Source organism: Panulirus ornatus, chromosome 29 (genome assembly GCF_036320965.1).
Source record: "Panulirus ornatus isolate Po-2019 chromosome 29, ASM3632096v1, whole genome shotgun sequence".
Classification (NCBI taxonomy): Eukaryota; Metazoa; Arthropoda; class Malacostraca; order Decapoda; family Palinuridae; genus Panulirus; species Panulirus ornatus.
Genome location: NC_092252.1, coordinates 23,956,831 through 23,972,698, shown reverse-complemented (window position 1 = coordinate 23,972,698; position 15,868 = coordinate 23,956,831). Strand labels below are relative to the sequence as shown.

The 15,868-nt window shown below is 40.0% G+C and overlaps 1 protein-coding gene across 14 annotated transcripts in view; it reads right to left on the bottom strand.

Annotated features, from left to right (window-relative positions):
- LOC139758191 (SWI/SNF-related matrix-associated actin-dependent regulator of chromatin subfamily E member 1-like) overlaps positions 1 to 15,868 on the bottom strand; it is a 924,800-nt gene that overhangs the window by 470,962 nt on the left and 437,970 nt on the right. For all 14 annotated transcript variants that reach the window (XM_071679412.1, XM_071679409.1, XM_071679411.1 and 11 more), the window contains one exon: positions 6,876 to 7,007. In XM_071679412.1, coding sequence (XP_071535513.1) covers positions 6,876 to 7,007 — 132 coding nt within the window. The remainder of the gene's footprint in view (positions 1 to 6,875; positions 7,008 to 15,868) is intronic.

Here is a 15,868-nt window from a genome sequence, read left to right as displayed (position 1 = left end):
GAGTAGCAGTACTCCTGAAACAGGAGTTGTGGGAGTATGTGATAGAATGTAAGAAAGTAAATTCTCGATTAATATGGGTAAAACTGAAAGTTGATGGAGAGAGATGGGTGATTATTGGTGCATATGCACCTGGGCATGAGAAGAAAGATCATGAGAGGCAAGTGTTTTGGGAGCAGCTGAATGAGTGTGCTAGTGGTCTTGATGCACGAGACCGGGTTATAGTGATGGGTGATTTGAATGCAAAGGTGAGTAATGTGGCAGTTGAGGGAATAATTGGTATACATGGGGTGTTCAGTGTTGTAAATGGAAATGGTGAAGAGCTTGTAGATTTATGTGCTGAAAAAGGACTGATGATTGGGAATACCTGGTTTAAAAAGCGAGATATACATAAGTATACTTATGTAAGTAGGAGAGATGGCCAGAGAGCGTTATTGGATTACGTGTTAATTGACAGGCGCGCGAAAGAGAGACTTTTGGATGTTAATGTGCTGAGAGGCGCAACTGGAGGGATGTCTGATCATTATCTTGTGGAGGCTAAGGTGAAGATTTGTATGGGTTTTCAGAAAAGAAGAGTGAATGTTGGGGTGAAGAGGTTGGTGAGAGTAAGTGAGCTTGGGAAGGAGACTTGTGTGAGGAAGTACCAGGAGAGACTGAGTACAGAATGGAAAATGGTGAGTACAATGGAAGTAAGGGGAGTGGGGGAGGAATGGGATGTATTTAGGGAATCAGTGATGGATTGTGCAAAAGATGCTTGTGGCATGAGAAGAGTAGTGAGTGGTGGGATGAAGAAGTAAGAGTATTAGTGAAAGAGAAGAGAGAGGCATCTGGACGATTTTTGCAGGGAAAAAATGCAATTGAGTGGGAGATGTATAAAAGAAAGAGACAGGAGGTCAAGAGAAAGGTGCAAGAGGTGAAAAAAAGGGCAAATGAGAGTTGGGGTGAGAGAGTATCATTAAATTTTAGGGAGAATAAAAAGATGTTCTGGAAGGAGGTAAATAAAGTGCGTAAGACAAGGGAGCAAATGGGAACTTCAGTGAAGGGCGCAAATGGGGAGGTGATAACAAGTAGTGGTGATGTGAGAAGGAGATGGAGTGAGTATTTTGAAGGTTTGTTGAATGTGTTTGATGATAGAGTGGCAGATATAGGGTGTTTTGGTCGAGGTGGTGTGCAAAGTGAGAGGGTTAGGGAAAATGATTTGGTAAACAGAGAAGAGGTACTAAAAGCTTTGCGGAAGATGAAAGCCGGCAAGGCAGCGGGTTTGGATGGTACTGCAGTGGAATTTATTAAAAAAGGGGGTGACTGTATTGTTGACTGGTTGGTAAGGTTATTTAATGTATGTATGACTCATGGTGAGGTGCCTGAGGATTGGCGGAATGCGTGCATAGTGCCATTGTACAAAGGCAAAGGGGATAAGAGTGAGTGCTCAAATTACAGAGGTATAAGTTTGTTGAGTATTCCTGGTAAATTATATGGGAGGGTATTGATTGAGAGGGTGAAGGCATGTACAGAGCATCAGATTGGAAGAGCAGTGTGGTTTCAGAAGTGGTAGAGGATTTGTGGATCAGGTGTTTGCTTTGAAGAATGTATGTGAGAAATACTTAGAAAAGCAAATGGATTTGTATGTAGCATTTATGGATCTGGAGAAGGCATATGATAGAGTTGATAGAGATGCTCTGTGGAAGGTATTAAGAATATATGGTGTGGGAGGCAAGTTGTTAGAAGCAGTGAAAAGTTTTTATCGAGGATGTAAGGCATGTGTACGTGTAGGAAGAGAGGAAAGTGATTGGTTCTCAGTGAATGTGGGTTTGCGGCAGGGGTGTGTGATGTCTCCATGGTTGTTTAATTTGTTTATGGATGGGGTTGTTAGGGAGGTGAATGCAAGAGTTTTGGAAAGAGGGGCAAGTATGAAGTCTGTTGGGGATGAGAGAGCTTGGGAAGTGAGTAAGTTGCTGTTTGCTGATGATACAGCACTGGTGGTTGATTCATGTGAGAAACTGCAGAAGCTGGTGACTGAGTTTGGTAAAGTGTGTGAAAGAAGAAAGTTAAGAGTAAATGTGAATAAGAGCAAGGTTATTAGGTACAGTAGGGTTGAGGGTCAAGTAAATTGGGAGGTGAGTTTGAATGGAGAAAAACTGGAGGAAGTGAAGTGTTTTAGATATCTGGGAGTGGATCTGGCAGCGGATGGAACCATGGAAGCGGAAGTGGATCATAGGGTGGGGGAGGGGGCGAAAATTCTGGGAGCCTTGAAGAATGTGTGGAAGTCGAGAACATTATCTCGGAAAGCAAAAATGGGTATGTTTGAAGGAATAGTGGTTCCAACAATGTTGTATGGTTGCGAGGTGTGGGCTATGGATGTGCTGGAAATGAGATGTTTGTGGACAATGTGTGGTGTGAGGTGGTTTGATCGAGTAAGTAACGTAAGGGTAAGAGAGATGTGTGGAAATAAAAAGGGCGTGGTTGAGAGAGCAGAAGAGGGTGTTTTGAAATGGTTTGGGCACATGGAGAGAATGAGTGAGGAAAGATTGACCAAGAGGATATATGTGTCGGAGGTGGAGGGAACGAGGAGAAGAGCACTTACCTTTATCCCCTTTGCCTTTGTACAGTGGCACTATGCATACATTTCACTGATCCTTAAGCACTTCACCATGATCCATACACATAATGAACATCCTTACCAACTAATCAAAAATACCCTGGGGATGATAGAGAAAGAATATTTCCCATGTATTCCCTGCATGTTGAAGAAGGCGACTAAAAGGGGAGGGAGTGGGGGCTGGAAAATCCTTTCCTCCCATTCTTAATTTTCCAAAAGAAGGAACTGAGAAGTGGCTAAGTGAGGATATTCACTCAAGGGCTCAGTCCTCTGTTCTTAACGCTACCTTGCGAACCCATGAAATGGCAAATATGTATGAAAAAAAAGCTTTTACCAAGGATGCAAGGAATGTAAATGAGTAGGAAGAGAGGAGAGTGATTGGTTCCTAGCGAAGGTCCATCCGCAGCATGGGCGTGTGATATCCCATCGGTTATTCAATTTGTTTATGGATGGGGTGGTTAGGGAGGTAAATGCAAGAGTTTTTTGGAGAGGGGCGAGTATATATTCTGTTAGGATGAGAGGGCCTAGGAAGTGAGTCAGTTGTTGTTCGCCAATGATACAGCTCCATTGGCTGATTCAAGTGAGAAACTACAGAAGTTGGTGACTGAGTTTGGAAAAGTTTGTGAAAGGAGAAAGTTGAGAGTAAATGTGAATAAGAACAAGGTTATTACGATCAGTAGGGTTGAGGGACAGGTTAATGGGGATGTGAGTTTGGATGGAAAAAAATTGGAGGAAAAGCAGAGTTTTAGAAATCTGGGAGTGGACTCAGCAGCGAATGGAACCTTGGAAGCGGAAGTGAGTCACAGGGTGGGGGAGGGGGCGAAGGTTCTGGGAGCGATGAAGAATTTGTGGAGAGAAATTTATCTTGGAGAGCTAAAATGGGTATGTTTGAAGGATTAGTAGTTCCAACAATGTTACATGGTTGCGAGGGATGGGCTATAAATAGGGTTGTACAGAGGAGGGTGGATGTGTTGGAAATGTAATGTTTGAGGACAATATGTGGTGTGAGGTGGTTTGATCGAGAAAATAATGAAAGGGTGAGAGAGATCTGTGGTAATAAAAAAAAGTGTGTGAGAAAGCAGAGGAGGGTGTGTTGAAATGGTTTGGACATAGGGAGAGAATGAGTGAAGAAGGACTGACAAAGAGGATATATGTGTCAGAGGTGGAGGGAACATGAAGAAGCAGGACCTGAACATACAGGAGGGTGAAAGACGTGCAATTGGAACGCTGTGGCATACCTGGGTCGATGTGCTATCAATGGACAGAACCAGGGCATGTGACGCATCTGGGGTAAAAAATGGAAAGGTCTCTGGGGCCTGGGTGCGGAGAGGGAGCTATGGTATTGGTGCATTACACTTGACAGCTAAAGACTGAGTGTGAATGAACTTGGCCGTTTTTTGTCTTTTCCTGGCACTACCTTACAGAAGGTGGGGGGAATGCTATTTCCTGTGTGGTGGGGTAGCGACAGGAAGCAAGTATGAAGGCAAGCAAGTATGAATATGTACATGTGTATATATATGTATATGTCTGTGTATGTGTATGTATGTATATGGTCATATGTATATGTATATGTATATGTGTGTGTATGAGCTTAGGTATATATATGTGTATATGAGTGGTTGGAGCATTTTTCATGTTTCCTGGCACTACCTTGCTAATGCAGGAAACAGTGATTATGTATAATGATAATACAAAAAACCTAGGGATATGGGAGAAATAATAATCCTCAACTATTCCTTGCATGTCATAGAAGGTGACCAATAGGAGTGGGAGTGGGGAGGTGAAAACCCTCCCCTTCTTGTATTTCAATTTTCAAAAGAGGAAACAGAAGGAGTCAAGCAAGGAGTCCTCATCCTCCTTGAAGGCTAATGGTGACAGTGGAACAAATTACAGGTAATGAATTTCCAAAACAGATATGGTATAAAGCTGAAAAATGCAATAAATGACAATGTGATGATGTGGTAATGGTAAGCTAGGAGAATGGATATAATGTTGAGGTGGAAGGATTGATTTTGGAAGTCTACCTAGGAAAGGTCTACACAGACAAACACAGATGTGTTTAATTGTGACACCCTAACAAGACTGAGTGAATCACCCTGTTATGAAAAGGGGATATGGCATACTGGATATAGGCAAAAAGTAAAAACTTTTTAATGTGATTCATAAAATTACTTCTAATAATTTTTTGACTTGAATGTTGTGAACTCAGGTGTGACTGAATCCATCATATCTATCAGTATACCTTTTTCTTGTAAATTCAGATAAATAAACTTTACAAAGTAAATACAAAACATTTTTACTTCTATAATGATATTCAACTAATTGATACCAAACTTTACTAAGCAATCAAATACATTCAATGAAAGTATGCTAATACAATACATATTTTTATGCTTTATGACAAGCTACCACAAACATGGACCACATAAATCTGTAAATATAACAAGCAGTCAAGGAACAGGAACATTTGCACATACTTTGAAAGGAACTGGGGAAAACAATACATGCAGAATTATGAGCAGTTTCACAAAATGAACCATAATGTAATGAGAAGTGACCTAGGTTTATACATGATCCAATTACATCAACTCAAAGGCCCTCATCCTTTCTCTTTCAAAAGGATATCAATTCAATGATAAATAAAACTGACAATATGATACTTTTGAACTACATCATTGTAACAAAACACAGGCTTTCCTTTCCATTCCTAAGAGTTATATGTCACAAAAACATAGCCAACAGAAACATCATATGTTTCAAGCTTTAATTAAATGAAAAATAGGGGATACAGACAGGGAAATGCATTATGACCCTCTATTTCTTTTAATTTATAACAGTGACAATACTAATTCTATGTTTCATTCTGAGTGAAATTCTTAACAAGCTCTTTGACAATCATTTCATAATATGTTTCCTCTGACAAAATTTAGCATTCTATGGTAGTGGTTGCTATTCTTTAACCAAAATTACTGCAATTCTTATCTAGCAATTTGATGATCATTTCATAACACGTTTCCTCCAACAAATTTTAGCATTTCTATGATAATGGTCGCTATTTTCTTTATCAAAATTAGTTTAGTTATAGAAGATTTAGAATTTCATTTCAAAAATGTAATTAATATTTGTGCTAAAATGTTCATCTTTTTTTGTTGTCATTTTTATTCATGGTTCACTTTACCACCTCCATGAGAGATTTTATCATTCTGATACTGTGATTCTTACACACCTTTCTGAGGATCACTTCATGGTGTTTATTAGAGCAATGGTTGGCTTTGCTTTGATGGTGGTCCCTATCTTAAAATCTAAATCACTTTAGCAATGTGTAGCTTATAACTGTATTTCATCTTTAATATGCAATTTATATCTTTAATATTGTTATTTTCTTGTATTTTCTGGTTAACTTTGGTACTTTTGGGGAAATCTTATTGTTGTGGTATCAAAATTCTTACCTAGCTCTCTGCTGATGACCTATGTGAATTTATTCTGGCACTGCTTTGCATAATGAAATATTACTTATGCAATCTTCATTAATCATAATAATGTAAAAGAACATCTTTTCAAACTTTCATCATATTTTCAAGAACCTCTTCTTGGAGAATGACAAGAACAGTGCAGAGTTACATACAGAAAACTAAATGAGGAAAATGGCTCCTCATGTGACTCAACAATATCTGAGAAACAAAGTTCTACACCTGACCAATCAGTGTCTAAGGAAAAAAGTTATTAGTGAGAAACTGCCTCTAAATTGGTGTACTCTCCTGTTCTCAGCCCAATTTACATTACTTGTTCTGTGGTCAGTGTACCACTTAACACACACCTGAATTTGTTTTGGCAGATTTGTAGGCAACATGGAGGGAATCTGAAAGTGGACTGCTGTTCCTTAACCATTTAAAGTCTGTCACAAATAGCATATTCTGGTCACAAAAAGCTGACCAGGAACCAAAGACACCATGAATGGCAAAGGGAAACCTGTATCAAGCCTCATGTATCATGTCATAATTCTCCTCTTTAGATTATAAAGTTATTTTGAAAAATTCCTGAATCATGAGGAAAATCATATAAATATTTTCAATGCTACGACAATCTCTGTTTGTTTTAAATGCCCTATACATGGTATATTGCAGTGCTGTACATAACATCAATATACAGTAATATATATTCTTGTGCTGAGTTTAACCTTCATAAAATAAATCAGGGTAATGAAATTGATCTAAAACTCATATGCTGAGTTTCTCAATAAATCCTAAATGACAATGTATAAATATCACAAAGAAGGAATTACCTTCTCTGTCTCGTACTCATCAACAAAATCCTGCTTGTCTGCTTCTGGCAAGTCACGCCACATAGATCCGATTATTTTGCCAATTTCCCATAATTTGAGATCATTGTTTGCAGCTTTCACTTGATCCCAAACCTGAAACATAAAGGAACAATGATTATGTGCAAAGCAGGATGCTGTTTGAATGAGTTCAATGAGAAAAGAATAAGCAATTATAAACAGCAAGTGAAGTAGTGAGTCTGGCAAATACAAAGCATAGCTAAAAGAAAGGGACATCAAAGCAAAGTGTTTCCAGCCATTCACTTCTTTCCAATCTTAGCCCATTCTTCACATAGACAAATAATAACAGATGTCGCTTTAATTGTACATCTAAGTCTACAAAACTCATTCTTTTTATGTACCAAAACCAAAGTCTACCATCCACTAACAAGCTCCAAAGCCACTTCATATGCCCTGGTTTAGCCCACCGACATCACATCACCACCTTATATACCTCTATATTCATCCATGCATTTTTTTGTATAGTGACCGACATGGCATGAGCAAAACATGCCTTAATGAAGGCCATCTCAGGTGAAAGAAAAAGTAAAAGAAAGAGAAATTAGAATTTAGTCAGGGCTTCACAAGAGAGATTATACAAAGAGGGAAAGAGAAAAGAAGGAAGAGAATTCCACACTCTAGCTACTTGAGGGAAGGAAGAGGCATCATAACAAATCCTCAAGTGGCTTGTCTGATGATCAAACCACAATATTCCAAAGCCTTCCATTTACTTCTTGGTCTCCTGACCCAACTTGCTCTCTAACATTCAGATTCTCTTGGTTAGTCTTTCTTTGCTTATCTCCATACAATGAGACAATTACTGCATCATGGAGGAATTATAACGGCCAATCCTACAGTGGCTGGTCAGAATGATCAAACCCCAATATTCCAACTTGCTCCCACTTACTCTAACATGCAGATTCTCTTGGTCAGTCTTTCTTTGCTCATCTCTATACAACAAAACCATCACTGTGCATCCTAACCAGTTCTCTCAATAAGACTTTACTTATAACCACATCTCTTCCTCGCAATGTTTCACCTGGTTTTGCTGGACACTGTCTGCATTATGTTATGATAAAAGTGGAAAGCAGCCTCTAGCAAGGTGGTGTCATCGTCACTGGACAAAAAGGAATACAAACATATAACAGAACTTCCCACTCCAAAGCCCATCATTTCTCTGCTACTCTTTGCAGCACAGCCTTAAAACTGTGAAAGTCTCTTAAAAGGAGTCCTGGGGTTATATAATCACATCAAAACTGTCATACCTTATGTGGTCAACCCATCTCACATCACTTATCATCCTCATGCATTTCATTTCATTCATTCTCTTTCTTTCTTTCTTCTGTTCTGAAGGCCCTAAACACATATACAGCACTGTCAAGACTACTGTACCTTCAAACATACCCATTGTTTCCCGAACAGAAAATGACCTCTCTTTCCATATGTTCCTTAATATACACAGGACCCTTGCTTCCTTCCTCACCTAGGACTCATTCAGGCCCCATAGCCCCATCTTCTGCCACATAATTCCCAGATACCCAAAGCACTCAAATTCCCACAGGTTCTCCCCAGTCAAACTTGCATTCAAACCATTCGGTTTCGAACACCAGCTGCACCTCTTTATCTCACTTATGTTCACATTTATTCTCAATTTTCTTCTTTCAAATACTCTCCAAAACATTTTCACCAACTTCTGGAGTTTCCCTCATTAAGTGTGCCCAAATAGCTATGTCTTCTGCAAACAGCAATTGATTCACCTCCCAAGACCCCCCATTCCCTCCCTGGAACACTGTACATCTCTCCCTCACTCTAAGAGCCTTGCATTCACCTCTCTCACTTTTCCTGTCCATAAACAAACTAAACAACCATAAGGACATCATACATATGACAAAGACCCATCTTTACCAGGAACCACTTATTCTCCTCTCTTCCTACTTACACCTATGCCTATGTCTCTTGATCCATAAATGCTACATAAAGTTCCCTTTCTTTTCCCAGGTATTTCTTCACAAATTCTTTGAAGCAAAAGCCTGCTTCCTACAACCATTAACTCTCCTGAGGCCACATCATTCCTGCCCAATCAGATGCTCTGCACATGCTCCCATCCTCTCAATCAGGTATGTTCACTTTTGTCACTCTTCCCTTTACATAAGAGCACTATGTAGACATACTGCCATTCCTCAGGCATCTCATACTAGACCATGCAAGCAATGAGCAGTCTGAATAAACAATCAACAACACTGGCACCTAATTTCTTGAGAAACTTAACTGTAATCCTATCCACTCCACCTGCTTTGCCACACATCATCATATGTAAGGTTTTCACAATCTCCTCTCTTTTCACTAACAACTCCCAGGATCCTCCCTCACTCTTTATGCCATCTCATACCAAACATGCCTCACAGTCCACTAATACACGTACGCAATGGTTCCCCAATCCCCAAATACCTTACGCTCCCCATATTTTATCTCCTGTAATCTCATCCTATGCCACTCTACTAAATCTCTCTTGGTATCTTTACACATAGTCCTCTTTCCCAAGATCACTCGCTTGCACCTCTTTCACCCAAACAATATCCTCTCTTCCTAGAACCATCACTACAAATATGCACACTCACCTCCACAAAGAGGTGATGAGACATCCAACGGCTGCCACTCTCAACATTTTCACATCTAACAACCTCCCGTTGCATGTCTTTCAATGAGCACATAACCCATTAATGCCTGTTGACTCACAACACCATTCACCCACATGTACTTACATATGGTCATATCAAATCATCATGCAATTTTAAGCCTCAATACATGCCAAAGAAATCTTTAGATTAAATCTACTGATAAGTTGAGAAAAGATTGATAACTTCATGCAAGTGCAAGTATTCAATAACAGTTATGATTACTCAATCATTTTGCAATATCATAACAAAGGTTACCTCATCCACAAAATAAAAGAATAAAAGCAAGCACCAAAGAGTAAACAGTTACAAACCCATTTCTCTTCTTCACCAGTAATTGTAGATGCCATCACATGGCAAAAAACTTTTACTGTTTTGAAAGATGAAAAACCATTTTCTACTCTCACAGCCCTCTGAGCTAATTCTATTGTCTCCCCACATGCTTCATGAACATGGTGAATCATTTATCCCATTCTTGTTATGCTTCCTGTCTTTACAAACCATTTCTAGGAAAAAAGTAAGGGGTCACCTCAGACATGAGTAACATTTTTAAGGTGTTGAAATCCATGCATGATGGAGGAACAGGTGTTATATCAAAAATAGAAAAAATTTACCATTCAGTAATGGTGACCTCCTCTATGCTTTCGGTGGGCTAAACTCCTCATCCTTTGCTAACCTACAGTATACCAAACCACCAATTAAGGGTATGCCATGTCAAGCTGAGGTAGGGTTGACCTCATTTTCACCTATGAACCCTCCTACAATACATACATCAATTCTGCCCCCTTTGGGTCCTCTGACCACAATCTTATTTCTAGTACAACTGGCCACACCCATCCTCTATCTACCCTCAAAATGCCAGTAACATATTCTACTTTTACTTACGCTCAGAATAACTGCAAAGCTGTTCTTTGAAGAGTGACATGCCCTTTAAAAAAAGAAAGTGTAGTGATTTGACTTCTATTGAAAAGTCTTTCTGATCCTCAGACTAAAGCATCTGCAACATCTTTTGTAATTCAACCTTTCCTCATCTTTTCCAACCTGAACAATCTATTGTTAAATCTCCAACTGATAAAGCTGTTCTTTTTTGGCACTGTTTTTCTCTAACTCATCTTTGGATGAGTGAGATTTTAATCCACCACTCCTATCTCCCTCTGAACCTATACCTAGTGAATACCAAGTGAAGTCTTTAGGGGTCTTCATCCCACAGGCTGGGGCCCAGGCTGCTGCATTGGGTCACTTGTTTACTAAGCTCTGAAAAGCCACAGTCCTTTGGCCTAAATAGCACACAAAGCCTAGAAGGTCTGGTGTAATCTGTAGGTACTTGATCAAATCATTCTTGAGCTTTACTATGCTTCCCATGCTGTTTCTGTTGGTAAATGGCAAGCGTTGGAGAATCTTAGGCCCCAGAGATTTACATTTCAGGCATTCTCTCTTTTTGAGCACATTGCACCTTTGGATCTTAGGGGTATTTTACAAAGTCTTCCATGTCTGTCATGCCAGGTGGATGCATTTCCAAGCTGGATATATTTCCAAAAGTAAGCTGGAAACCATAAATTATAGGATTTTCCATGTATGGATGTTGATATGTCTCTCCCATCTGTTCTCTAGAAAATATAATCCCACGGAGATTTGTTGTTCCCAGTTCTTTAGTTCCTTTCCTGCATTCATGTGGGCTGTGAAAGATCTCTGAACACTTTCTAATTGTGCAAATTCACCAGACTTGCAGGGTGATGTCAGAATGAAACAATTTGTCGTTCCCAGTTCTTTAGTTCCTTTCCTGCATTCATGTGGGCTGTGAAAGATCTCTGAACACTTTCTAATTGTGCAAATTCACCAGACTTGCAGGGTGATGTGAAAAATAAGCACCATGAATTATATCATCATTAGTTTTCCTTTCCTTGATGTGAAAAATAAGCACCATGAATTATATCATCATTAGTTTTCCTTTCCTTGTCTCGAAGGTCACCCAGATCCAGCCTGCCATCCTTCTGCATGAGGCAACCAGTGTTTTGTTGTTAGCTGAATGTTAGGTAATAAGGCATTTTCTTTTTATGTGAAGGCTCCAGTCATGACAAAAGTCCACATTAAGACTGGGCCTTAACTGAAATATAGAGAAAGAAAAGGTAAGGGAAAGTATTTAAGAATTTTTGAGAAAGTGAAAACCTGCCTTTTGAAATGTGCCAGGTTATAGTTATTGGGAAAGACATGAGAAGGTAAAGAGTTCCAAAGCTTTGATGTGTAGGGAAAGAAGCAGGTATCAAAACAGCCACCCTTGAGTTGCCGACAGCCACAAAATAATCATGTGATGTAGCAGCTTAATGAGTATTGCATGGTCTAGCAGTGTGGGTAAACAAGAGGCCAGCTCTCGGGAGCAAAACCCAAAGTATTACCTATAGAAGAGGGAAAGTGAACCAACAATGTGGCATAGGGCAAGGGTTCAAGTTTAGAAATTAGCCTGAAACAGTTTATAAGGAGGACTTCTTTCAACTTAACTCTGTAAGGTAAGGATGCAGAGCTAGGACCACCCTAAATGTGAGAGCAGTACTCCATACAAGGATGAATCAATTCCTTGTAAAAACAGACCAACTGTTCAGAAGAGAAGACGTTTTGACATCCAAATAGGACATCCAGTTTTTGAGGGGCACACTTAGCTATTACAGTAATGTGGGGTTTCCAAGAAAGAGAGAATGTTACAGTAATACCAAGTATGTTCATTGAGCCAAGAGGTGGAACTCCAGAACCGTCAGAGACAAGAGTTTTCGACAGAAAGATGGGTAGAAACTGTGTCTTGGAGGCATTAAACTTAACAAGATTTGTCAACCCTACTGTACTTTCCTGTCCAAGTAAAAATTTATTGAGGAAGCTGTGTCAAGATTCAGATCGAGTGAGAGAAGAGGGAGCAGAGCTGAAGGATTTGAATGAATGCAGTGTTGAGTCAACAGCATATGAATGCATTGGATTGTTTGTGGAGGATAGGAAATTTTTGAAAAAAAAGGAGAAAAAGTGTACGGGACAGGACAGAACCTTGAAGGACACCGCTGTTGATGGAGAAAAGGGGGAGGCTGATCCATCATCAACCACAGAGATAGATCGACTGGAGGAAAGCCACAAGAGGGGGGCTTAGAGATGAGACCCCAATGCCACACTGTGTCAATAGCCTTAGATATGTCAAGGGCAGCTACATGACTCCCCAAAATCTTTCAGGGATGATGACCACACATTAGTAAGACAGGAAAGAATATCACCAATGGATCTTGCTTTATGGAAGCCATACTGGTGACCAGAGAGAATACTGATTTTCGAGGTGTTTAAGGACATGGGAATTGAGGAGGATTCAAAGACTGGAAATGGTAGATGTCAAAGTGACAGGACAAAAGTTAGACAGGTCAGAACAGTCACCCTTCTTAGGAAAGGAATGTATCAGTGCATGCTTCCAAGGAGAAGGAAAAGTTTTGATTTTTAAACACAAATGGAACAGACGAGCAAGTACAGGTGCAAGTTCTGAGAACACTCCTTCAGTACATGGGGAAAGATACCATCGGGACCATAATCCTTGTTTGTGTCCAGAGAAAGAAGCACTTTTTGGACAGTCCAAAAAGAGATTATAAGAAGGGGCATAGGATTAGTGAGATGAGCATCAGGGGGTGAAGGAATGTTAAGAGTCATCCAAGGTGGAGTTACAGGGGAAACACGAACCAATGAGAGGTGCTTTGTCTACCAGCAAGACACATATTGTACAATTAGGGTGGAAAAGAGAAGGGAAGGTAGAGTGACAGAAGTTGTTAGAGATACCCTTAGCTACAGACCAGAAAGAACCATCAGTGGATGACAAGGAGAGGTTATCACATTTCCTTTGAATAAAGAAATGCTTTGATTTATGGATAATGTGCTTGAAGCAATTAAAGGCAAAGAAAAAACCGAATGGAAGCCACAGGAAGGAGAGTTTTTCCAAGTACAATATGCCTGATCCCTTGCCTGAAGAGAAAAGAGAGGCATTTGGACAATACTTACAAGAAAGAAGTGCAAATGACTGGAAGATGTATAAAAGAAAGTGGCAAGAGGTCAAGAGAAAGGTACAATGGCTGAAAAAGAGGGTAAATGGGAGTTGGGATGAGAGAGTATCATTAAACTTTAAGGAAAATAGAAAGATGTTTTAGAAGGAGGTAAACAATATACGTAAGACGAGAGAACAAATAGGAACATCGGTGAAGGCAGCATGTGGAGAAGTAATAACAGGTAGTGACTGAAGTGAGAAGATGGAGTGAGTATTTCGAAAGTTCACTGAATGTGTTTGACAACAGAGTCACAGATAAAGGGTGTTTTGGTCAGGGTGGCATGCAAAATGTGAGGGGTCAGGGAGAATGGTTTGGTTAAGAGAGAAGAGGGAGTGAAAGCTTTGTGGAAGATGAAATCTGGCAAGGCGGCAAGTTTGGATAGTACTGTAGTAGAATATATTAAGAAAGGAGGAGACTGTGTGGTTAATTGGTTGGTATGGATATTCAATGCCTGTATGGATCATGGTGAAGTGCCTGAGGATTTGCAGAATGCATGCATGGTGCCATTGTACAAAGGCAAAGGGGATAAAAGTGAGTGCTCAAATTACAGAGGAATAAGTTTGTTGAATATTCCTGGGAAATTATATGGGAGGGTATTGATTGAAAGGGTGAAGGCATGAACAAAGCATCAGATTAGGGAAGAGCAGTGTGGTTTCAGAAGTGGTAGAGGATGTGTGGATCAGGTGTTTGCTTTGAAGAATGTGTGAGAAACACTTACAAAAACAGATGGATTTGTATGTAGCATTTATGTTTTGTGGAATGTCTTAAGAGTATATGGTATGGGAGATAAGTTGCTAGAAGCAGTGAAAAGTTTTTACCAAGGATGTACATCATAAGTACGAGTAGGAAGAGAGAAGAATGACTGGTTCCCAATGAATCTCGGCCTGCAAGAGGGGTGTGTGAAGTCCCCATGGTTATTTGATTTTTTTATGGATGGGGTGGTTAGGGAGGAAAATGCAAGAGTTTTGGAGAGAGGAGTGAGTATGCAGTCTGTTGGGGATGAGAAGTACTGGGAAGTGAGTCAGTTGTTTTTCCCGAATGATACAGCTCTAGTAGCTGCTTCAAGTGAGAAACTGAAGAAGTTGGTGACTGAGTTTGGAAAAGTGTGTGAAAGGAAAAAGTTGAAAGTAAATGTGATTAAGAGTATGGTTATTTCGTTCAGTGGGGTTGAGGGACAAGTTAATTGGGAGGTAAGTTTGAATGGAGAAAAACTTAAGTGAAGTGTTTTAGATATCTGGGAGTGGAATTATCAGTGAATGGTACCATGGAGGTGGAAGTTAGTCATAGGGTGGGAGAAGAGGCAACGGTTCTGGGAGCAATGAAGAATGTTTGGAAGGAAAGAACGTTACTGCAGAGAGCAAAAATGGGTATGTTTGAAGGGATAGTAGTTCCAACAGTGTTATATGGTTGTGTGGCATGGGCTACAGGTTTGTACAGAGGAGGGTGGATATGTTGGAAATGAAATGTTTGAGGACAATATGTGGTGTGAGGTGGTTTGATCGAGAAAGTAATGAAAGGGTAAGAGAAATGTATGGAAATAAAAGAAGTGTGGTTGAGAGAGCAGAAGATAGTGTGTTGGACATATGGAGAGAATGAGTGTCGAAAGACTGACAAAGATGATTTATGTGTCAGAGGGGGAAGAAACAAGAAGTATGAGACCAAATTAGGGGTGGAAGGATGGAAAGAAAAAGTTTTGAGCGATTGGGGCCTGAACATACAGGAGGGTGAGAGACGTGCATGGAAGAGAGTGAATTGGAATGATGAAGTATACCAAGGTCAACATGCTGTAAATGGACTGAACCAGGGCATTTGAAACGTCTGTGGGGCCTAGATGTGGATAGGGAGCTGTGGTTTTGGTGCATTACACATGACAGCTAGAGACTGAGTGTAAACAAAAGTGGCCTTTTTTGTCTGTTTTCCTGGCGCTATCTCACAGAAGCAGGGGGTAGTGATGCTGTTTTCTGTGGGGCGGGGTTGCTCTCAGAATGGATGAGGGCAAGCAAGTATGAATATGTGCATGTATATATATGTATATGTCTGTGTATGTGTAAGTATATGTATATGTATGTATATGTGCATGTATGGGTGTTTATGTATACATGTGTGTATATGAGAACAAAGGACATAAGAGAATTGGGGGAGGAATGGGATGTATTTAGGGAAGCAGTGATGGCTTGTGCAAAAGATGCTTGTGGCATGAGAAGCATGGGAGGTGGGCAGATTA